The sequence below is a fragment of the Solanum tuberosum genome, unplaced genomic scaffold (genome assembly GCF_000226075.1).
Source record: "Solanum tuberosum cultivar DM 1-3 516 R44 unplaced genomic scaffold, SolTub_3.0 scf00724, whole genome shotgun sequence".
In the NCBI taxonomy this organism is placed as follows: Eukaryota; Viridiplantae; Streptophyta; class Magnoliopsida; order Solanales; family Solanaceae; genus Solanum; species Solanum tuberosum.
The window spans coordinates 115,107-138,967 of NW_006239637.1; the positions used below are offsets into that span (position 1 = coordinate 115,107).

The 23,861-nt window shown below is 36.2% G+C and overlaps 2 protein-coding genes across 3 annotated transcripts; one reads left to right on the forward strand and one right to left on the reverse strand.

Annotated features, from left to right (window-relative positions):
- On the forward strand, positions 1-5,496 carry LOC102599372 (tetratricopeptide repeat protein 33-like). Of its 2 annotated transcripts, none has more exons than XM_006367054.2 (5): positions 1-333; positions 3,022-3,160; positions 3,649-3,680; positions 4,397-4,483; positions 4,822-5,496. In XM_006367054.2, the coding sequence occupies exons 1-5, from the start codon at positions 118-120 to the stop codon at positions 4,900-4,902; spliced, it is 555 nt and encodes a 184-aa protein (XP_006367116.1). In that variant the 5' UTR covers positions 1-117; the 3' UTR covers positions 4,903-5,496. The 2 variants fall into 2 exon arrangements, with proteins under 2 accessions (XP_006367116.1, XP_006367115.1); XM_006367053.2 differs by having other exon boundaries at positions 2-333; positions 4,818-5,277.
- A 1,241-nt stretch (positions 5,497-6,737) lies between these two features.
- LOC102599910 (uncharacterized) lies at positions 6,738-23,148 on the reverse strand. The gene is made up of 7 exons (XM_006367055.2): positions 23,033-23,148; positions 20,925-21,204; positions 19,653-19,889; positions 19,230-19,550; positions 9,081-9,170; positions 8,935-8,979; positions 6,738-8,042 (listed from the first exon to the last, which is right to left on the reverse strand). Exons 2-7 carry the CDS (start codon positions 21,159-21,161, stop codon positions 7,161-7,163), a joined length of 1,812 nt encoding a protein of 603 aa, XP_006367117.1. The 5' UTR covers positions 21,162-21,204; positions 23,033-23,148; the 3' UTR covers positions 6,738-7,160.
- Between the last annotated feature and the right edge of the window lie 713 nt (positions 23,149-23,861).

The following is a 23,861-nucleotide window of genomic DNA, read 5'->3' on the forward strand; positions in this document are numbered from 1 at the left end:
AATTATTATGTCAAAGTTTCAGTGAGGGAGTCTTTTTGCTATAGAGATAAAAGTTGTTTGAAATTAACCTTTTGATTCAGGTGGTAACCAAAACAGTGAAACAGCTCGAAGAAGAAGATGAAGATGACATGGAAGAATCAGAGCAAGAAGAACCCTAACAAGAGACCTATTTCCCAATTCGAAAACCTCCCTTTCGATCCTACTGACGATTCCATTTTTCCCGAGGAAAAACTTCCTAAAAACGAAGAGATTTCTAATGTTAAAGGAGATGATGATAACGATACATTCAAGCTTGTTGAGTCCTTTCAACAACAAGGAAATAAGCTTGCTGAGGTATTTCCTCACATGGGTTTCTCTTCTTTTTTCTGTATTTTATTTAATTTTTCTCCTTTTCAATCTGTATGAGGTTATTCAGTGCGTATAATTTACAGTTGTTGTTTGTTCTTTCTATTATATGAGCATAAATTTTTTTTTTAAAAATAGATTGTTGATTAGTTTTAGCAAATTGCTGTTAGATGGTATGGTTATCACTTGATATTGTTTAGTATCTATATTTATTAGTTGGAAATAAAGTAAAAGATTATGTTATGTTTTTTCTAGTGTTGTTCTAAAGGAGTATTAGTAATTTCAATAGTTCTAAGTTGTTTATCATTCTTATTTAGCCTTCATTTACTTGAGTATTTAGGAATTAAGTTGGTATTATGGTTAGCCTGAGGTAATAGTGGTGTCTGGACTAATGTTCATGCATTTCGAGTATTGGACTGATCCCTACATTCATACATATTAATGTTGTTCGTCGAGGTTTAAGCAAATGGAAAGGAATCACCAAACTTTTTGCCTCGGCTTCATTAAAACCGCATATACCATGGTCTTTGTTGGCTCCTCAACCCTTGGGTGCATTGTCGTCCCACCTTTTTATTCCCTTCTTTCCATCATTGTCTCTCTTAATCTCTATTTCTCTGTCACTTCCTCTTTCTCTTTTCTTCTTCCTTTTTCCTCTTCTTACTTCACATCAGTAGTAACTCTATATCTTCTAAGGAACTCCAGAATAAGGCAGGCTGGGCGTGTTGTTAGTATTAGGGAGGTTTTTATTTCATCTGATTACTGAACTTAATTAAAGTAGTTGTTCTATTGATAGACGTGTATTGGATTTACATATTTAACTAGATAGCTTGTTTTCTTCCATATGTTTGTCCTTGTTTCCTCTTCTTTTGGGATGAATAAGATTTCAACATATTACTTTTTGCTTCAGTAAGCTCTTAGGAGGAAGAAGTCATTGTAAGTAAGTAGGTGAATATTTTAATGTAGCAATTTATGTCTCTTGAGGTAAATCGAGCATCTTGTGTTTGATCATTGAACTTCTTACATGTAACGATAATCAAGACAAATGATTTATAGGTAAGGATCGCATGTTGTCTCCTGAAAGGCCTATATCGTTTCCTGCTGCCAACAATTCATTTTGTTGGGCATTATATAAACCCAGGGTAACTCTTTGTTGAGGGCTGGTGCATGCCCTGACTCCAGATTTGTAAACCTTATTACACCCAAAAAAAATATTAGGAGTCATTTGGCTCATGGGATAAAAAAAAAAAAAATCCAGGGATAGAATGCACTCAATGCAGGATTATTTAATCCCCTGTTTGGTTGTTTTTGGTATAAGCATTTCTCAGATTAGTTGTACCACGTTTTAGTATTATTTTTAAATGACGTTCGATGCGAGATAACAATCCAGGGATTAGATGTTCGGGACAAAGCAATCAAATGACAAAAATGTTATTCGCAAAAGCTCTTTCCCAAAGTTTTTTAAGAGTGCCAGGGTTAAAATTGTTAATAAAAGTTTGTCTATTGTAAAATCAATCCCATGTTTTATATTATGCTCTCAATGAATCAAACATCTACAAAAAGAAGTGTATATATATTATAATCCTGGGTTAACGTATTTGCAAACCAAACAACCCCTTAGAAATTAATTGTGTCATTAAAGTTTGGAGTTGTGAGTTGGAGGTCAAAAGTTCAGTCTTTCAAATAGTTACCTTGCTATGTGAATAGGAAGGCTATTTGCCAAATGGTTGTACTGCAGTTTGCACCACCACTTGTCGGGCGTCAAAGTTGCTGTAAGTTAACTGTAAGAGGATGAACTGAAGTGAAGAGTTGAGTCTTGAAACTAGCTTCTTTGTATTGTAGAAAGTAAGAATATGCACAGCTGCTTGTCATGTTAACTAACACATTTTTTTGAGGAGGAAGGGGGATTTAGTGATGTTTCATACTCTTATCTTAAAGATGAGCTTTAGCGCGATGGTAAGTTGAGTGTGAAATGACCTCAATATGAAGTATATTTTGCATGATACTTTAAGGCAACGCTAAGCACAACGGTAAATCTACTGCAGAAAGTAAGACTTAATACAGTTGCTTATAAAGGTAAGGTTGTACTACATTTTGCATTAATACTGATAGCTGAGGCTAAACACAATGCTAACTTTATTTATGGTGGCTCTGAAGTTGAAAAGAAGCCTTAAAATAGCCTCCGCATAGAATAAAAAGTTAAGGCTATATACAGATTTTTAGTACCAAAAATTACACTAACAAGAGAACACATTGGTAAGTAAGTATATGTTGAGGTGAGAACCTTTTTTGGAGGTCTCCAACATATCCTAAATGCTGAGGAATACTGCATTACCAGTTTATTTCTAAAAACAGTATATGTTGAGGTGAGTTGGATGTCAGAAGTTCTCTTGCAGATGGCCTGGTTGCGGTTCAGAGAGTGAGGCTATGCACACATGACCTCTTTTGCAAACCTCAATATCTATGTTGCAAGGATCTTTTTTATCTCTGGATAAGGGTGTGAGACTCTTACCACATTTGGTCACTCAAACCCTCATTGAGTCCTCGAGGAATATTTTTTTTGGATGAGTGATTTCGAACACTTTATTGATTGTTGATATCATTTCCAAATTCCAACAGCATGATCCAGAAGCCGGGGTTAAGTCTCTTTTCTTTTCTTTTCTTTTCTTTTTTTTGAAGGAAGGGAAATATCGTGAAGCACTTGGAAAGTGGGAATCTGCTCTACTTTTGATGCCAGATCGTGCCATTCTGCATGAACAGAAGGCTCAAATTTTGCTTGAACTTGGAGAAACATGGAAGGCGCTGCAAGCTGCTACTCGTATGTTTTGACACTCACATTAATTCGAATGAAATTCTCCTCATTTCCTGAGCAAATTATGCTGAGAGTCAATTCACAAACATATTTTACTTGGATTTATTTTCAATGTTATATCTCATGAAAGGTAATGCACCTACTTTTATGCTCTGAAGCTTCTTAGTGCCTACTTTTGACTCATCTTTAAGGTTATGGACAAATCTGGCAAATATATCATTTCAATTATGATCTTGATAACAGCCGAATGTGGGAACCTAGAGCAAGACGAAGTTTATTTTTTACTTATCTTTTCCTTGGCATTGGAAGATTTTTCTTTTACACATTCTTCCACTTGTAAATCTATATCTGGCATATAGATATTCAAAGATGGATTTTAGCCTACTTTCATGGTCACTAATGCCCTCTTAAGTCATTGATCTGTGTTTGTGTATAAAATAACTTCAGATGATATATTTCATGACTCATATGAAACCTGCTTCCTGTTTGAGCAGGTGCAACTGAGTTGGAACCAAGCTGGGGTGAGGTGTGTGAAACTGTTGATCATTCAGTTTTACTATTGTTTCACCTGTTGTTAATATACCTGCTTTAGGGATGTAAACGCAACTCTTAGTGCACTGCAATAATTGGGAACCCTCACCATCCTTGCTTAATATCATGGGGGATCCTGATGAACAATGTAACATATTTTTTATCTGTGATCTATTCAGTTTCAATACTTCTAAGACTAATTTGTCAAACTTCAACTGGCTATAAGTGTCATGGGCTAGTTTTCATGTGCAAAGTCCTCTGGATTTCAGCCTTAATTGTTCACCCCAATGTGCATGTTACTTCCTTTCTGTTCTACCTCTTCCTGCATCTATTCCCTAGACTAGGCAAATTCAATGCTTCTATGTCTTCACTTGGTAATAAATTACTGGCTTTAGAGGTTAAGATAGGTAATTAGTGGTGTACCGACAAGCTACCTCATGATAGAAGCAGCTTTGCACTTTGAACTTCCTGGTCATACTTGCGTGCATAGTTAAGCTTAGAGAGCTTGATGGAATGATCAAGCAAAAGGCACTCTCTTTTTCTATTCCGTTTCCATAATCCAAACTATTTACAGCTTTGGAAAATGAAGCTTAGACTAAAAGGCAGTTGACTGCAAGCTTCTGGTTCTTAGGGAACGGTCAATTTCTACTATCACTAGAATGTACACTACTTTATTCCAGTGCTTATTGCTAGTTCTTCTGTCTGTTGCAGGCGTGGGTCACCCTTGGTAGAGCACAGCTGAATTATGGTGAGCCTGACAGTGCTATAGAAAGCTTAGACAGAGCACTAGCCATCAAGGTATAGATTAAATTTATAACTAATGCTCACGCTTGCTTCTTCTGAGGATCTTTTTTAACTGAGATGTTTCCTTTATGAGTAAATGGATATTCTTTGCTTTTAATGTATTACGCCAATACCAAAGGTCAATATTACTACCTTTGTATCTGGAGGACAAACTGTCTTTTGAGATTTAAGCAATTGTCTAACTCTATTCATCTTGCTTCTATCACATCCTAGTTCTGAAATGTTCAGTGGAATATTGTGCCAAGTGTGTCAGATTGATTGCCTTTGTAATTGATTCTCACATGTTCAGTAAACCACTTACGCACCATAAATCGGACTTGTTTTGCAGCCAGACTCTGCTGAGGCTCGTAATGATCGACAAGCTGCTTTGCATCATATTCAGAGGAGAAAACAGTTACAGACATCAGGTTTGAGCATGAACCAAAACCGTTTTGCTGTAGTGGACAAAACTGAGAGCACTTGAAGGTTTGAAACGTAGGGTTAATCTCATTACATATGATGCTTTGTTCCGATAAAATCCTGAGGCTAGGGAATATCTTCTGTCACATTTGACTTCGAGTCAAGGTTTCAAAATGCTGGTTCAGCTATAGAAAGAGGTGTAGGTGTGCATATCAGTGAGGAGAGAAAATAGCCAGAAGGGTTGACAATGATAAAACATGATGCCTGGGCAATGAAATGTCTACTTGTGATATAGATGATCCTCTATGGCCTCTAACATAGAGTTACTTCATAGCTATGTTTGTTTGATTATTCTGATTAGTAATATATATCTACACGTTCTGCTGTGCAAATCAAGTGAATGACGTTTTTTACGTTCAAAAAGTGCATCTGATTTGTATCGACCAGTGAAAGAATTTGTTTCACACCCAATGGTACCCAGCCACCACTCCTAGCCATCCCACCTTTCATAATTTTTTTCTAGATTACATAGAGATGCTGTTAGGACAACATGTTTCTGCTGATGTATCAAACGCTAAAATATATGTTATAAAAAACACTTTTCTTCCATTTGCACCAAGCGCACTGTGCTTTCCCTTGCCAAGATGTTTGCCTTTCTAAGTTGAGTAATGGTGACCCATCGAAGACTGGAGTCTTGTAACATATTGACAGATGCCCCTAAATTGAGGGTTCGGTTAGTAGAAGGAACGACTTTGTCTCCCCAAAAGAAGAATAGCCTAGCACTCTAGCTGACTGATCCCGTTGACCCTATAACTAGGAAGAAACATGTCACATTAGAGGTGAATGATCAAAGGTATAACATATACTTTTTAAATGGAGCATTCTGAACACTTGTTGGCGTAGAGTTCAGTGAAGCATCAACATAAAATAAGACTGATAGCTTAGCCGTCCGCGTGTAACTTGATTTACAACAAGCCAAGATAATGCTGATCCCTATTTAACTCCATACAGTCGATGCAACAAATGTAGTGATAGCTACGTTGGGCGGGTTTACAACTAGGCGGGACAGGGTGGGTTCAAATGATAGAAAAAATGTGGGACAAGGCGAGTTATGGATCTATGTTCTTAAGATATTGAAGGAAAAATATGAAAAAATAAGATTTGAACAAAAAAATATTAAGAAACCAAGGAATCTAAGTTGGATGGAATGGGATACTCACAATTAAACTTGGAATAAAATTTATACTACATTTGGTAGAATGTATTAATTCATATCGTATAAATATAAATTGTATCCGATGTTTAACTTTAAGATATCCCATCTTATCTCATGTACCAAACAACCACTAAAAGAATTGATCAAGTGTATAGTACAGAGAGCAGAAATTTACAGAGAATTTGATCAAATAAAGTGTGAAAATATGTGCAAGTATATACAGGTTATAAAAAAAAATGGAAAATACCTTGTTAACTTTGTACAAAGACGTTTAAAATATTTACGACATCAACAGCTCAATCTTACCATTCTTCACTTCATTCTTGATGGACCTAAAACTTATCTCTTTCTTTCTCAATCTCAAAAAATATATTCACACAACAAATTAGAACTATACACATAACAACACATGCATGAGTAAAGAAAATAACGCCATGAATATTTACCTGTCACTATATGATAAAGAGGACGCCAGTTGGAAAACCAACTGTAGTTTGAAGTTTCTGTTATCATTTTATATTTTTTTTAAAATAGCAAAATATGGGGGGCAGGAGGGGAACGGGTTGAAGTCTTCACAGGTTTAAACGGGTTTGCCCTGAAACCGCCCTGTTTGCTATCACTAAACAAAGGGCATAAACAACAAATCAGGATAGAGAAATTCCCAGGTTTACATGGGTTTGCCCTGAAACTGCCCTGTTTGCTAGCCCTAAACATATGTCATAAACAACAAAGCAGGATAGAGAAATTCCCTTTGACATTCAGAAAGTCAGTTAATCCATATGCCCTTCTCTCATTTTACAACCACATGGAACAGCAGTTGCTGATAACCCCAAGAAGCAATATGTACTAGAAAATACAATCTGAAACACTACAGGCATGGCTTGTAAGGACTCAGTTAGACAAGAAATTGTATGCTACCAAATCTGAAAGTTCGCCACTAGTATCTTCCTTACAGGCCAAACCACCGGTAAACAGGTCATGTACCACTGTCAACTGGAACCAAACCACATCCTTCATATACAGAGCTACCATAATTCATGCAATAATTGAGTCCTATCAGTCTTTTGATCCTAAAGCAGCTAAATCCTCCTGGTAGTTCAGAGTTTTGGCAGCATCTAGAAGCATTTCCATACCTCCAGATTCATTTAAAGCTTCCTCATCCTTACCTTTTGGTACACCTAATTCTCCACATTGTTCTTTTCTCTTCTTCGCTTCATTTTGCGAAGACTCAAATGCCCTTCTTGCTTTGCGTATGCGCTGTATCTGCACATCACATTTTTTGCAAAACCATTTCCCTACAGGAATTGAAGTGTGTGGTGGTTGCATGCAGAAAATATGATAAGCATGATCGCAGCCGTCACAAAGTACGATTTTGTCATCATCACAATCATTCAGGCAAGCTCTACACAGACACGAGGGGCAGTACCAGCAGGAGCCAGAAGCATCCAACTGCTTTCTGGTCAAGCACCTCTCATGGTAAAACTTGTGAGGGCAGAAGGAATGACCACATATTCTAACATTGTCATTACTTACCACAGTTCTACATACGTTGCAACAGGGCGAATCCTCAACTCCTTCACAGAGTTTAAGTTCACCATCCACTAAACCATTCGTGCTATCCTCCAATTCTAGAACCATATCTTCAGATGTAAGGTCTTCAACCTCATTTTCAATTATCACTGAGCTAGACGTGGTGAGTCTTTCGCATACTACACAGTTGTCATGGGGTGATTCCATTCCTTTGGCAGTGCATTTGGCACAATACCAACTTCTTATGGGAATTTCTGTAACAGTAGGCTCAACACAAGAGAGATGATAAATCTCCTCGCATGAATCACAAGCTAAACTATCCCCACCATCCGCTTTCTCTCCACAACATTGGCAAGCACATCTTTTATCTACACCATAGGTCTCTGCTTGTTCCATTTTAGCAACTAACTGTCAACATCAAAAAGAAAAGAAAACATAGTAAACTTGAATTTTTATAATTAAATATATCTGCAGTTTCAAGTTGTAGAAAGAAATAAAATACGAAACCAAGGCAATCCCTCAGATTTTTTGCGATTTTTTACTTTGTGGGTTTCATAAAGTAGATATCAAGTTGCAGCACTGAGTCCAGCCAAAAGCAAGAATTTTTTACTTTATACTTTCATATTAAAACTAAGAGATAATTCCAATGATGTGGAACTCAAGGTTTGAAACCAAAAGCAAAATAAGTATACGACAAGCTTTTTCTTTAAAATGGTGGTGATCAAGCCAGTTGCACACACCTCGACTATTCCATTAGGTACTACCTTAAACTAGCACAGGTACACTCAGCACCAACGCTTAAACGAATGGAAAGAAATCACCTAATGTAATTTTGGTGCTGCTGGGATTTGAATCTTGGTATCTAAGGTATGCACCCACTTCACTGACAGTAGGTCATACACCCTCGGTTCCAGTAAATACTATATATGGAAGGTACCTATATATCCCCATAAAGAGATTTTTTAGATGGTATCTCTCCATAAAGGGCTTCCAATACCACTTCTAGGAGCTTGGTTACATTATTTGCCTGAGTGGTTCCCCAAGAAATCTGGAATAACTGCAAGTACTTGGTTGGTGACATGCACTTGCCAGTTGCCACAACCAAATTTCCAGAATTGAGAGGTATTACCATTGAATGAGAAATTTTATGCTACAAGAACAGTGAAGGAATTAAAATTTCCGGGCCGACAATTTTCAAAAGCTGTTTCTCCTCCAAGAAGCTAACTAGAGAACAACCAAAATTACCAATAGTCTACCACTAAAACGGAAACACAAAAGCATGACGGAAAAGAAGACTTGCCTCCTCTTTTGTATCTTCAGCGTTTTCATGCACTGAACCGCTCACCTAAAGAGGTAACAGGTTAAAATCATAGTCAATTTTACAAGCATTGTGTGCACAAGACGGAAGCAGCTCAATGAACCAAGTGTTAGCAAGAAACCACGTACCTGAGCTCGGAAACAACCCCTTGATATTTCTGAAAGACTCCTTGAAAGAGAAATCATTTCACTGCCAACTTCATTAAGCTTTGTCCACATCTGCAAATAATTCAGGATGACGATACATGAGTTAGAACTATCTCCAGCACATAAAAATAGGACAATCCATGCAAATTCAAGTCCCAAGTTAGTCATTCAAACCATTCATTGTGTAATTATATTACAACAATTAAAAAATGCTTCATCATCAATGTGTTGCTTCAGATAAAGGTAGAACCATACACAATGGAACAATCTTCCTACACGTATCATTCAAAGAATGAGAGTTATTTACATGTGTACAAGCAAGTCTAAGGAAACAGAATCAGAAGCAAATTTTTCTAAAGGAAACAAAATCAGAAGCAAATCTATCTATGGAAACAAAATCAGAAAATCCCTAAATATATTATATTTATGATTATGCCCAGTTTTGTAAACAACAGGACATGGTCCCCATGAACCAACTCAAAAGCTGACTCAACTCGTTTATTAACCCTTGGACCTAATGAGATGCGATGGTGTTTTGCAAATTGACATGACTCACAATCCAATGATGAAATATTTTGAAACTGAGGACAGTTTCTTCAACATAGGTAAAGAAGGATGACTCAATCGTCAATGTGCTTCAAATGGAGACACAACACTAGAGCAGGCAACGGATCGAGATTCACATTCATCAAGGATGTAGAGATCATCGGATACATGTCCTTTACCAATAACCTGATTTATCGTAAGATCACGAAACAGACAATGACTGGGAAAGAAAGAGATATAACACTTGCGGTTTCTTGTAAGTTTACTAACAAAAATCAAATTAAAGGCCAATTTTGGTAGACCTAATACAGATAACATGGTAATAGATGAGGTTGGTTTAACAGTCCCTGATCCAAGACTATTACAAATTGATCTTTCAGCTACAGTAACCGGAGAGGGTGCTTTGTGTAATTGAAAGCTAGAAAAATGTAAGGATTACCCATCATGTGATCTGTTGTACCTGAATCAATTATCCATTTATTTGAAGAGGTGATGAGACATGATTTATGACTTAGCAAAGAAGTTAATTGAAGCAAATTCCTTCTCTGATTTATGATATTGAAAGAATTTAGCAAACTCATCGCCTGAAACCCGAATTATTTTCTCAGATGATGCGCTAGAACCAAACATTTTTGAACTAATGTTTAGTCCAAAAGGATTTTAAAATAGATTATAGATGACTACAGGTAACAAGGGCTGGAACCAAATTAACAAGACCTATGAATAAGTTATCTGCCAACAAAGATGTCCAGTGTCCCTCACATGCCAAGAAGATATTTGGACAGTGGTGAGACCTAAACCCAGTCTGAATATAGACTTGAACAGACCTAAAAAAAAAAGCTTAAAACTGCACCCAAGTCCTAGAAAGGTTCAAATAAAATTTGAATCTGAGATCCACAGATACCAAAACCCAATGCTCAAAATTAATGGTGGTTGGAAAAGAGATTAGAAAAGATTTTTTTAAGAGCTAGAGTCAAAAACAGGAAGTGAAGAACACACCTTCCAAGCAGAGTTTTAGTGTCAGAAGATTACCAAAATGTCCTGAATGCCGAGACGATACCGAAGCAGTAAGCCAAAATCAGTTCTGCCAGACCACCGAATGGCGAGTGAAAGACAAACCAAATAGCCGAGACCTCCTCTCAGGCTATCAGAAAGGTGTGGAATTTCTAATCAATGATTTTGAGCCCTAGAGGCTCTGATACCATGTAAAATATAGATACAAATGGAAAAAACTTCCTACACATATCATTCCAATATGATAATGTGTCTATGCACATTCAGTAACAAAGATAAAAAAGGAAGTAGCAAGGCGTTTTTTGTAGTGTCTTACCAACTTCGTAAAGACTTGCAAACGTCATAGCTCAAGATATATCAGTAACTATAAATTCATTAACCAACATTACCTAAAATTAAGCATAGTCCTATACAAGTTACACCAAAAATTTCATTCACTGGCATCTAAAATCTAACTTGACAAATGTAGCTCCATTCATTGTACAATTTGTTGATTTATATTTATATTTAATAATCTATCTATATACAATAGGAGAGGCAAAAGTGCCACGTGTAAGCACCACAAAAAAAAAACAAATTCTCAATTTAAAAATAAATATCAAATCAGTATTTTTAAAAAGTGACGTGTAAGCACAGAAATTTTCAATAGACAAATTATTTTAAAACAGAAGATTCAAAAGAAAAAACTGCCATTTCAAGTTTTAAAAACTGGAAACATATATAACTATTGCCATATTTAAACCGTTTAATTATCTTATCCTTCTTCTACTATATCAGTTTTTTTTCTTTTTCAAAACAATCATTCATTTTCTATTGAGGAACTTCTTTGCAAACTACATCTGATAACATAGATTAGTTCATTTAGACTTGCAACTGAAACTCTTCTTATGGATTTAGAGCCTGATACTTTGAACAGTGTTAGATATGAGCATTACGGTCAGACTTTCAGGCCTAATAAGTAATAACATTATTTTTCGTCAGTCGGGTGTTGGCAACAATTGGGCTAGAGGTCAAGGGTCATTATACCAAGGGTGTTGAGTTGATTGATTCTGTTCTTGATGGTGTTTGTAAAGAATCTTAGAATGCAGGGTGGATGAAATGGAGGCTCACATCTAGAGTCTTGTGTGATAACTCATGCTAAGTTGCTCGGACTCTTCACTTTTGGTGCCGCACCTGTGTCGACACAACATGGGTGTGGGTGTGGGTGTGGGATCCGTGTTCGATTTGGTCAACCGATTTTGGTTGCTTTGACCAAAATCTATGGGGAAAGTCCGGACAATTTTAATGATTTCTATAATCAATGCAAAAAAAAAAGGTGAAATTGAAGAAAATGGAATACCTTCTATGTAGAAATTCCTATGTCACTCTTTTTCCTTTAATCTCCTTCCCGAATTCTCCTCAAGTTCTCCACATAATATCTCATAATTTAGGTTTTACAACTCTATTTTTTAGATATTTTAATCATTTTTAGGCGAATCCGCGCACCCGTATTCATACATGGATCCATGTCCCCGAATCTTAAAAATTAGATCATGAAGGATCCGACCTCTAGATCCACACCCGTATCGGACATCTGCACCCGAATCTGAGCAACTTAAGTGATTAGTGCCACCAAAACTTAAAGATAAATTCTACAAAGTGGTGGTTAGATCAATCATGTTGTATGGACAGAGTGTTGGCCTATCAAAAACTCTCATGTTCAGAAGATGGAAGTTGTGGAAATGAGGATGTTGAGATGGATGTGTGGACATACTAGGAAAGATAGGATTAGGAACGAAGATGTAAGAGACAAGGTGGAGTGGGCCCCGTGGTGGACAAGATGAGGGAAGCGAAGCTGAAATGATGCGGGCACATTAAAGGGAGCGGCGCATATGCCCTAGTGAAGAGGTGTGAGAGGTAGGTGTCATTTCCTATTTATTGTAAGTTCTATTATTATATGTGTTTGAGAAGCTTAAAATTGTGTTTGCATACAAGGCATTTATTTAAATGTTTATGCATGTTTTTGATTTGTTAACTTGTGCTAGTTATTTTTGTTATTGTAAGCCTTGTGATTTTATGTGTTTGACAAGCTTAGATTGTGATGACGACAAGGTATTTGCTTAAATGTTTATTCATGTCGTGATGTATTACCTCGGTGTCTTAATGTATTTTGTTCATTTGAGACACCTAGAATTGTGATTCCTTGCATTTATGTTTAACTGTATGTGATTGCTTACATGTCAATCCGTATTTAATGTGTAACCATTGTCGACGTCTTCTCTAGACCATTCATAAGAGCATGTTTATTTCAGGGGCAGAGGAGTAACATAACGTCCTTCAATTAGTTAATTAAAGACTCTATTTTTTCATTTTGTGTTAGCTCTCCAATTAGTTGGTTCTGTAAAGGAGAAGATACAGAAGTCCTCCGGACTTGGTAATTTTTAATTATTTTTAAGTAATTTTCTTTTTAATTGGTTGAAGCATTGATTAAAAAATGTGTACAGAATCAGGTTCAAGTCGGTGAAGAAACTAATAGAGTTAACCTTTGAAGATGGAATTCTTAACAAATTTAGAGAAGGGAAGCAGAACAAGAAAGAAAACTTGAATGCATAAATCATGGAAGCCATCTTCATTTTTGCATTTCCATTTAAGGTGCTTAGTCATGCTGTTTTACTCTAGTTAGAGACAACAAGAGTAGACATTTCTTTTGTCAATGCAATATATAAACTCAAGATTGATTAACCTCTTTCCCATTGCTGATCGGCAATTGGTTAGGAAATCAGAAACCAAAACTAAGATTGGACGATTTCTGTATAGATGCACATCAATCGATCAATGGTCAAGGGACAATTTGGTTTCGGGAAATGACATGTGATTTCATTCTTAAATTAATTTCTATGTTTTTTTAGGCATGCATCATTTAGATTTCATTGTTGTCTATACATCTGTCAATATTTTATATTTGTGTTTGTATCTCCTATATGAAGTAATAACACTACTCATTTACTAGGTTCTGCAAGTAACTCTTGTTAGAAATATTGGAAAAGAATATTATTGAATTGTTGTATCTACATTATTATAGAGAGGCCCTATTTATAGACACTACAATAGACACATTTTCCAACTAGGACACTACAATACAATCCTTTTCTAAGTAGGACATGACTAACATTCATTCTAAATTGTTATTGGGTATATACATTGTAATTAGAAATAAGATGGCAATTAAATTTAAGTTAATGTAATATGATTGAATAATCTGACAAATAAGACAACAATTTGGATTAATGTTTAGAACATTATCCGCACATCGCACAGGTACATATATAGTATACTAGTCTTAAATATAATATATATGGGATCTATATATTACTATAAAACTTCGGTGTGGTATATGGTATTTATTTTATAAATATCAAATACCGTACCAAATTCCAAAAAAAAATAAGTCATACCAAATACCATGATATCCATACCACGGTATAGAAAATATCATTTTCCGTATGGTATTCGGTATTATACCATACGATACCCACCCCTACATACCAACATCTAACTCCACCCAGAAAATCTCCTTTGAAATCTCTCCCACCGGTCCATAGACACCCCCATACTATCCATGTTTTTGAACCGCATTCCTAGCATAAAATCTCCCTTACAAACTCCCCCCCATTCCACATTTCTCTCATCCCAAAGAATGAGAATTCCTCCCGCTGGGCCGGGATGTAGTCATATTTCACCCACCTACTCCCTACCCCCTACCCCCACACTTGTAATAACACTATCTGTCAAAATCTCCATTTTTGTTTCTTGAATACATATCACATCAGCTCCCCAATCCCTAAAGCCAGCTTTAATGATGGTCCCTTTGTTGGGGTCATTCATCCCCCTCACATTCCAACTAAAGTTTCGCAATCCATCAATACACAACTTTTTTCTCTCCCCCTTGACCCCTCTCCTACCCTCAATTTCCCCACGCACTTCCTTGTTCCTCCTTTTGTACACCACAATCTTCCCTCCCCCATTTTCCTTCCCCAAACTCCTTTCCCGTACCTCCCTACTCTCCTCTATTGTCTCATGTTCAATGTCCCTCAGTAGTTCTAACACCCTTGCCTCATTCCCCACAAACGGCACTCCCAAAAATTCCCCGAATATAAGAAATTTCTCTCCCACCCACCTCGTAAAGAAACCTACCATCTTCAAAGCTAACTAACAGCATCACATCAGCTCCCTGAACCTCTGTACTACTGCTGCCAGTTGTGAAAAACCTCCTGGACAGGTCTGAATGTGAAAAATCAGCATCTCATCCCATCAAAAAATTGGTTTTGGGACTGTTATAAGTCCCATGGGACCTGTTAGGATTGTTATAAGTCCCATGACCAACTTCTAAGTAATTTTTAGCTTTTGAGAGTGTTTGGCAAAGTTAAAAATAACTTAAAATAAGTTTAAAATGACTTTAAAAAAAGTTAAAGTTAAAAGTAGGTACTCCCCTACTTTTCATTTTTTAACTTAAAAGTTACTAAAGTTTGACTTTTCAAAAACTACTTTAAAAAGCTACTTTTTTAAGTTAGCCAAACGGGCTCTTACACATTCCGTTTATGGAAAAAGCTTGAGCATAAGGCACGATCTTTAATTTCCCGTCTGGTTGGACCTCTCTTTGGCATAGATCCAAATGGATCTGTGTTTTCCTCGTGGTTAAACCCTAGAGGCTTAGTGAACTGGTTCAATAAACTCCTCCAACCCGGTTCACTAATCCAGGGGGTAGTGTTATCTTTTTCCTTTGCTAGGGTTTTTCCTTCCCCTCCAAAACTCAAATTCTTAGTCACTTTCTAGTCTTCTATCCCTTCCAGCAACTCTTCAGCAGCTCTTTACATAACTTCCGATGACCTATTTCCCCTTTATCCCGGGCGCTCCAGAATTCAAATTCTTTGTCACTTTCTAGTCTTATATCCCTTCCAGCAACTCTTCAGCAGCTCTTTACATAACTTCCGATGACCTATTTCCCCTTTATCCCGCCACCCTACTCCCCTTCCCACCTCCTTTTCCTCCCCTCCTGCTGGATAGATTCATGTTTTCCTCCATTTCTGCAGTAAAAAACTCAGGTTGAAATACAATGCACATCCATGTTCTATAGCTACTTTCTCCAACATCCACCTTCACAGAAACAGAGACCCTCCGCCCTTTCCTCACCCTAAATTTCACTCTAGAAATGCCGTGCATACTGCAAATAAGATCAATAAAGCCCCCACACAGCTGCCCTACCTTTTTGAAAAGGTCAACATTCCAGAGGCGAACAGCAAACCCACCAAATTAACAATCACAGTATCACCGGGAAGATGAGTATCAACACACCCATCTTGCTTCTTCCATATATCCAGTTTCAAGAAATTACCACCAAACCACCTCTTTCCTCTATGAAAAGTTTCAACAGCCTGCTTCTCATTGCTCAGCTGTGTAATCTTCAGGCCGTCTGTCACTCCCCATTCATCTACAGCCCAGTTTCTGATTGCATACAAGAATCTTACTTAAAAGCTAACTACATAAACAATCAAAACAGGCAACTATGACAGGGGAGAACACACTGAATCCCCTCCCCTGATAGTTTGGCAGCAGTAAGACAGCTTAGTTTCCTAGATTAAAGAACTGTGTAATCTTCTCTAGTGAAGAATGTCTGTGTCATATTTCCTCGTAAACCATCTCCTCAGATTATGAAGACCCAATTCCCGAAACAAGACATGATTTAACTGCTAAAAGCATAAAATCATACATAGCTTTCACCACTCACATGTACTATTCGGCAAGCCAAATTTACACATAAGCTAAAGCTCTTCCCCTCATTATGTTGATCTTTAGGCCATTTTACTAATCAAAGGATCCCACTTAAATCAAGTTACAACTCATTTAACTGGAGACACTGACAGTATTTTCATGGTCAAATACGAAAGTTTGCAATCATAAAGCATCTACATTTAAATACCACAATAGGATGCATGCAATACTCTAACGAAGTACAGATGATACATAGCAATAACTAAGCAAAAAACCTATCAGATGGAACTGAAAAATTTAGATGAACCTTCTATACAATTAGCAGGGAATCCAAAATACTACCAAGTCTCCCAACCCAAAAAAACACCAATCAGTAATATGACTAGAAGACTTCCCCATCCATCATCAACCTTCCCAGAGACCCAGACAAAGAATTCACACCTTGTAAATTTATCCTCAGAGATGTTTACGATTTCACACTAAAAACAGATCATTCCCAGAGATGCACAAAGCAGTTTTTGCTCAAATGTGCCATATTGATTTGAATGGATTGCAGATGCAAGCTTTAGACAACACTATACAGGTTCCTAGGATTTGTAATGGAAATGATCTTCTTGGTTTAATACGGATATCTAATAAGGTTCCCCAGTAATTAAGATTTATCATCAGGTACAGCTACTCAATTTCAATTCAGATGCTCCATGCAGCTTTTACAACTTATCTGTATGTTTCGATAGGAGGAGAAATTTTATTTGGTGTGAGACACAAAATAATTAGTTGTATGAGATTCACATTTCATGACAAGTGTAAATTGTGGAACCCCTAATTTATCAATTTCTCTTTCACTCCCCTCCTCACCCTTGCGAATCTATCCCCTCTCCACATTTCTTACCTCACCCTTGCGAATCTATCCCCTCTCCACATTTCTTACCTCACCCTTGCGAATCTATCCCCTCTCCACATTTCTTACCTCACCCTTGCGAATCTATCCCCTCTCCACATTTCTTACCTCACCCTTGCGAATCTATCCCCTCTCCACATTTCTTACCTCACCCTTGCGAATCTATCCCCTCTCCACATTTCTTACCTCACCCTTGCGAATCTATCCCCTCTCCACATTTCTTACTCCTAGACACCCCCCATCTTTCTCCTACTCTATCTTTTCTCACTCTTCCCCCCAAATCCCAATACAACCCCAGCCCCGAGTTCAAAGTCAGAAATGGGATGCCAATGTTCAATCCACAACTCTATCATCCATATTTTCTCCCTTCCTCTCTCTATTTTGATTTGGGTAATGAATTATCAAAAAATTAGAAAAATACAAGCATTTCAAGAAATTGACAATATGGATAGTGAAAATGGAAAAAGAATTGGGAGAGTAAAAAAAAGGACAGTATTATTAAAAACTTCAGAAACTGAAAATGGGTATTCAGTGAAAGTGAAAAGAAGGTTGTGAATGAGGAAGACATCTTGAAGAGGTTTTGATTCAAAATTGGTAGAAAAGTTTTTTTCTTCTTTTCTGAAATTACGGTGTTTATTCAGTAACAATAAAGGAAGACTAGTAGGAACCGAATCTTACAATTGCAAATATTTTCCTTTCATTATCTCTGAGCAAGATATGTTCTACCACCAAAAATACATACACAAGGTAGGCAATACCATAAAAGGAAAAGTTTCTGCAATCCCCATTCAGGATGCTTCTTGTTGTAACAAGCTGCATTACCAGCAACTTCGGACGCTTCTTTTATTTTAATGAGCTGCATTTCAAGTAGCAGGTAATTCACTGGCCAGAAATGAATGTGGAGTTGGGTGAAGAAAGAGGAAAGAAAAGATAATGGGTCCCATAAATGTAATCTGATTCAAAAAAAAAAAAAGATAATGGGTCCTATATAGTTTCCTGTCAATAATTGGTCCCACATTAGACTCATATTTTTATTGAAAATCCCTCACACAACTAGTCATACCTGTGTCTCACCCATTATAAAATTTCTCCAACACGAGTTCCCATATGTACATTAACAGTTCATTTTATTTATCACAGTTTTATCAATACAACAAATTACATTGAATTTTGTAATTTTTGGCTCTCATATAGTCGGTACAAACAGAAGCAGATCTAGGGACTATTGATTTTGATTTGAATTGGGTGTGTGTGTTGTTGTTTGATCAGTTGAATTACTTTAATATATTTGTAATTGTAAGACTTTATAAAAAAAGTTTATTTACTCTAAAGAAAGTCTTTATATAAAGTTTCATCTAGTGTATTTCCTATGTGCAACAAAGTTCCTGGGAATGTTAGCTGTATGCTTCAATGCATGAAGTTAATGCAGCATAACAGCACAACATATGGAGTCCATAACAGATTGTATCAATACTTTAAGAATGCCTAGGAATTGAGACATGTGGATTCCTAACCATGGAAAAAACACAAAGAATTACAGTGAGGTTTGGAATAGAAGGTACCAGATTTTAGTATTCTTACCCAACCACTACCATTCCGAGAAATCAAAACAGTTATATTCACTCAGTTTTCAAAATGCAACGTGAAGGTTCATAAAACTTAACACATGCACAAGCTAAAGCAGACAATGAATAGTGCCAATAACAAGTATCTTAAAGCTACTCCCCGGCTGAGAGTTCATTATCAGACTTAAGAAATGAGAAACTAAGCAGAGAGGATGAAAGATGGATTAAGTACATTACACCATAATCATAATGTATGAACTTAAGAGATTCTAGCTAGATTGTTAGCTAAGTCCAAGTAATACACAACATGGCTGTTTTCCTGAAACCAAAGCGCAAACAGAAAATATAAAACAGTACCTGTTGAATATCTGAGTGAAAAAGGAGCGATGAGCCCTCATAAGATCCATCTTTCATCCTTGAGTGAATGCGACTAATATCAAAAAATTTGTCAGCCTTCATTCCTTCAAAATTTTCAAAGAGCACGTGGCATAGCTGAGCAAACTTTTCTGATTTGACAATATCAAGAAACATGTGCTGACAGAACTCTGTAACTGTGCGACTTTTTGGCTCATCCACTGATCCATTAGGCACTGCTTTTGTTCCATTCTGGATTCCATGAGACACAGACTGTGATGGCAGAGAACCTCGGTTCCCATCTTCACAACATTTTCCAGATTCCTGAAAAAACAAGCAACAAGCTATCAAAGAACAATTAACAGCAAAGGATATAGTAGCTTACTATTGTATATTAAGTTACCCAGATACTTGCAATAGAAATACCTTAGCTTCAACAGCACAACTGGCTTCTGAATGTGATGTCAGTGCCTCTTGAATACATCCTTTCAGACCACCATCACTCTCTAATGATTGAAGCATCTGCTTCAGAGCAGCACCCTTCCAATTTCTAACAAGCAAATCACTGGAATCATTCAGAAGACCCTGTGGTTCCATATGAGCTACACTAGCTTGCGTGCAAGAACTTTTGTTAAGAGCTGTATCTAGTGGTCCATTCATCAACTGCATAAAATAAAAAAATCAGTTGTTTTTTTATCAGGTAAACAATTATATTAATGAAAAGGACAAAATTGGCCATACAAGTATACCAAAAAGTAAAAACCTACAACATGACAGATGGACAAAGAGAATACCAAAATGCAAACCAGTTGTATATCAAAGAACAAGAAAAGTATAGTGCAGATGGACAAAGAAAACCAGGAGGAAGGAAGAAACAAGAAGAAGACCACCAACAAGTACTTAAATGACGGAATTTCTTAATTGGAAGTGCATCACTTAAAGAGTAACTATGACATTGTCAAGATCGTGGTTTAAGCCTTGAAGCAAGGCATATTGCAGGCAGCGATGATGCAAGGCACTCTAAGAGATAGAGATAGAGAAAAAAAATTGGGGTGGGGGTTGGGGTGTTTACCAACAGGTAAGGAAGAGAGGGGTACTTTATGTCAAGACGCCAAGTCACCAACCATAACCATGATACTGAATTATTAGCATAGAGCAACAAGGAGAAATATACATCAATGTAGTTTCAAATTATTATTATAATTATCTTTATTTTATTATGTTTGCAAAATAAGTCATCCGCCACTGGATAACAATAATTTATCTCTACCTTTTATATATTTTTAAGACTTTTTTTTGGTTAAGGGGGGTTACCCAAGAGCCACCAACTCCATTTCCCTTCTCAAGAAGCTTCACATGGGCACCCCTCATATAAAGTAGAACGAATTCTTTTTTGAGAAGAGAAAAAAGATAGGTTTTCTAAATTAGTATTTGCCTTCCACGTAACTCTGTAGACAACCTAAGTTTAGAGAAGAGCCAAGAAAAAAGAACTACTACCTCATATAGAGATGATTGTAAAGAAAGAGAACAAGAGTAGGAATTTTTTATTGATAAAGAAACAAGATAAACATATCATCAGATTCAAAACTGGTTATTCCATGAAGGATAGAAAGAGACTTAGACATTATGCATAAGAAAAGGTAACAAACAGAAGATAAAAAAGTCATTTCAAGAGTTTGCATGAAAGGATTATCAGACCTTGTTAGTGCTCTGACCAGCAGAGTGCCCCACCACAAAGCCATCTTCTACCACTTTTGTACGCTTCCGCCTCTTGTAGGTCCGACAAACAACATCAGATGAACCATCAAGGTTCATATCACCATCCTTGTCTTCAACTAGGTGGCCCTTCAATTTCTTTACTGTTTGACCATTTTCAGCCAACAAACCTGGTGCAACATTAGCACCAGCGCTCTTTCCTTTGTCTTCACCAACCATTTCTGCCTCCTTGGCCAATCAACTAAAACCCTAATTCCAAAATCTTTATAGCAAAAAAAGTAAGTTTCCACTACAAAAAACCCATTTTGCACCATAAGATGCTTCAAATTTCTCTATCAATCAACAAAACATAATCCATTTCACTACTCCAACACTAAATTAACCTCTATCCAAAAAGGTAAAATTTCAAAACAGATTATCAACGAAACATTGTAAATAGCAAAGAAACTAAAAACCATGTCAAGAAAAGACGTGCATTTTTACATCATCAACCATTTCTGCCTCCTCAATAAACAAATCAAAAAACCCTAATTCATAAATCCCTACATCAAAAAGGAAACTAAAATCACGCAAAAAAAAATCCCAACATGGTCCATCAGAACACATTCCAATTCCTCAATCATGCAACAAAATAACAAGCATTATACCATATCCATACTAAACAAACCCATTAATCCAAACAACTCAAAAACCATAAAAGAACTGCAACATTTCACCAAAACACTGTCAATAGCAAAGAAAGGAAAAAAACATGTCAAGAAAAGACATACATTTTTACATCATCAACCATTTCTACCTCCTCAATAAACCAATCAAAAAACCCTAATTCATAAATCCCTACATCAAAAGGAAACTAAAATCACGCAAAAAAAATCCCAACATGATCCATCAAACATCCAATTCCTCAATCAGGAAACAACATAACAAGCATTCCACCATATCCATACTAAATAAACCTCTTAATCCAAACAACTCAAAAACCATAAAAGAACTGCAACATTTAACACTGTCAATAGCCAAGAAAGTAAAAAAAAAAAAACATGTCAAGAAAAGACATACATTTCTACATCATCAACCATTTCTACCTCCTCAATAAACCAATCAAAAAACCCTAATTCATAAACCTCTACATCAAAAAAAAACAAAATCCCACAAAGAAAAATCCCAACATGGTCCATCAAAACACATTCCAATTCCTCAATCATGCAACAAAATAACAAGCATTACACCATATTCATACTAAACAAACCCATTAATCCAAACAACTCAAAAATCATAAAAGAACTGCAACATTTCACCAAAACACTGTCAAATAGCAAAGAAAGTAAAAAAACATGTCAAGAAAAGACATACATTTTTACATCATCAACCATTTCTACCTCCTCAATAAACCAATCAAAAAACCCTAATTCATAAACCTCTACATCAAAAAAAAACAAAATCCCACAAAGAAAAATCCCAACATGGTCCATCAAAACACATTCCAATTCCTCAATCATGCAACAAACCAAAAAACCCTAATTCCTAAATCCCTACATCAAAGAGAACTAAAATCCCACAAAAAAAATCCCAACATGATCCATCAAACATCCAATTCCTCAATCAGGAAACAACATAACAAGCATTCCACCATATCCATACTAAATAAACCCCTTAATCCAAACAACTCAAAAACCATAAAAGAACTGCAACATTTAACACTGTCAATAGCCAAGAAAGTAAAAAAAAAAAAACATATCAAGAAAAGACATACATTTCTACATCATCAACCATTTCTACCTCCTCAATAAACCAATCAAAAAACCCTAATTCCTAAATCGCTACATCAAAGAGAACTAAAATCCCACAAAAAAAATCCCAACATGGTCCATCAAAACACATTCCAATTCCTCAATCATGCAACAAAATAACAAGCATTACACCATATTCATACTAAACAAACCCATTAATCCAAACAACTCAAAAATCATAAAAGAACTGCAACATTTCAACATAAAAAACATAACTTGACCAAATTAATCAACTTAAAAAGACTGCATTCAAATAAATTACACAAAAAATAACTATAAAAATGCAAAATTTAACTTCACCTGAGTATATGTATAGAGATTTTTGAGTGATTCAGTCTGAAAAAATGGCAGAGAGAGAACTAGGTCTTATCCTAGAGAGTACTTTAAAAATTTTGAAAACAAAGAGGGCTTTTTCCGCTTTTTGTGTAGTTTAAGTAGGAAAAATTAAAAACTTTTTTTCTCTGCAGTTTCAGTGTTGACCGGGAATTGACCGGCTAATGTCGGTACCCGATTGGAAATTGTGTCAAATTTTAGAATATCATATGGTATTTTCAGTCTCAGTTTACATATTAATTATTTTTAAAATATTTTGTAAAATTTCTTTAAATGTGAAGATGCTTCTCTAAGTATTTAACATTTTCTACTCCCTCCGTCCCTATTTACTTGTCCATATTTCCTTTTTTAGTTGTCCCTATTTAGTTGTCCATTTTGACAAATCAAGAAAAGACAACAAAATTTTTTCCTATTATACCCTTATTTACACTTCTTGAAAATTGTAAAAGTGTATGTTGTTTCCCTCCAATTTATTTCACTTGAATTCAAATAAGTGGTTGTAATTTTGAAGTGAAAAGTTGTCATAAGGATAAAATTGTAACTTCACTGTGCTAATCATTGTTGCCTTAATCTGTGTGCCATTTCTAAAAGTGGACAACTAAAAAGGGGACGGAGGGAGTACTAGAATATGGATAAGCAAAACAAAATAGATGGTGGAGATGCAATAAAGACAGTTCCCATATTGTGTATTGCACTTGAAGCAGATGTTTTAGAGGTAAGCTTTTAAAAATTTCCTCTTCATTTGTCTTTTTATGATTATAAGACGTCTAAATCTGAATGTCTTATAATCATAAAA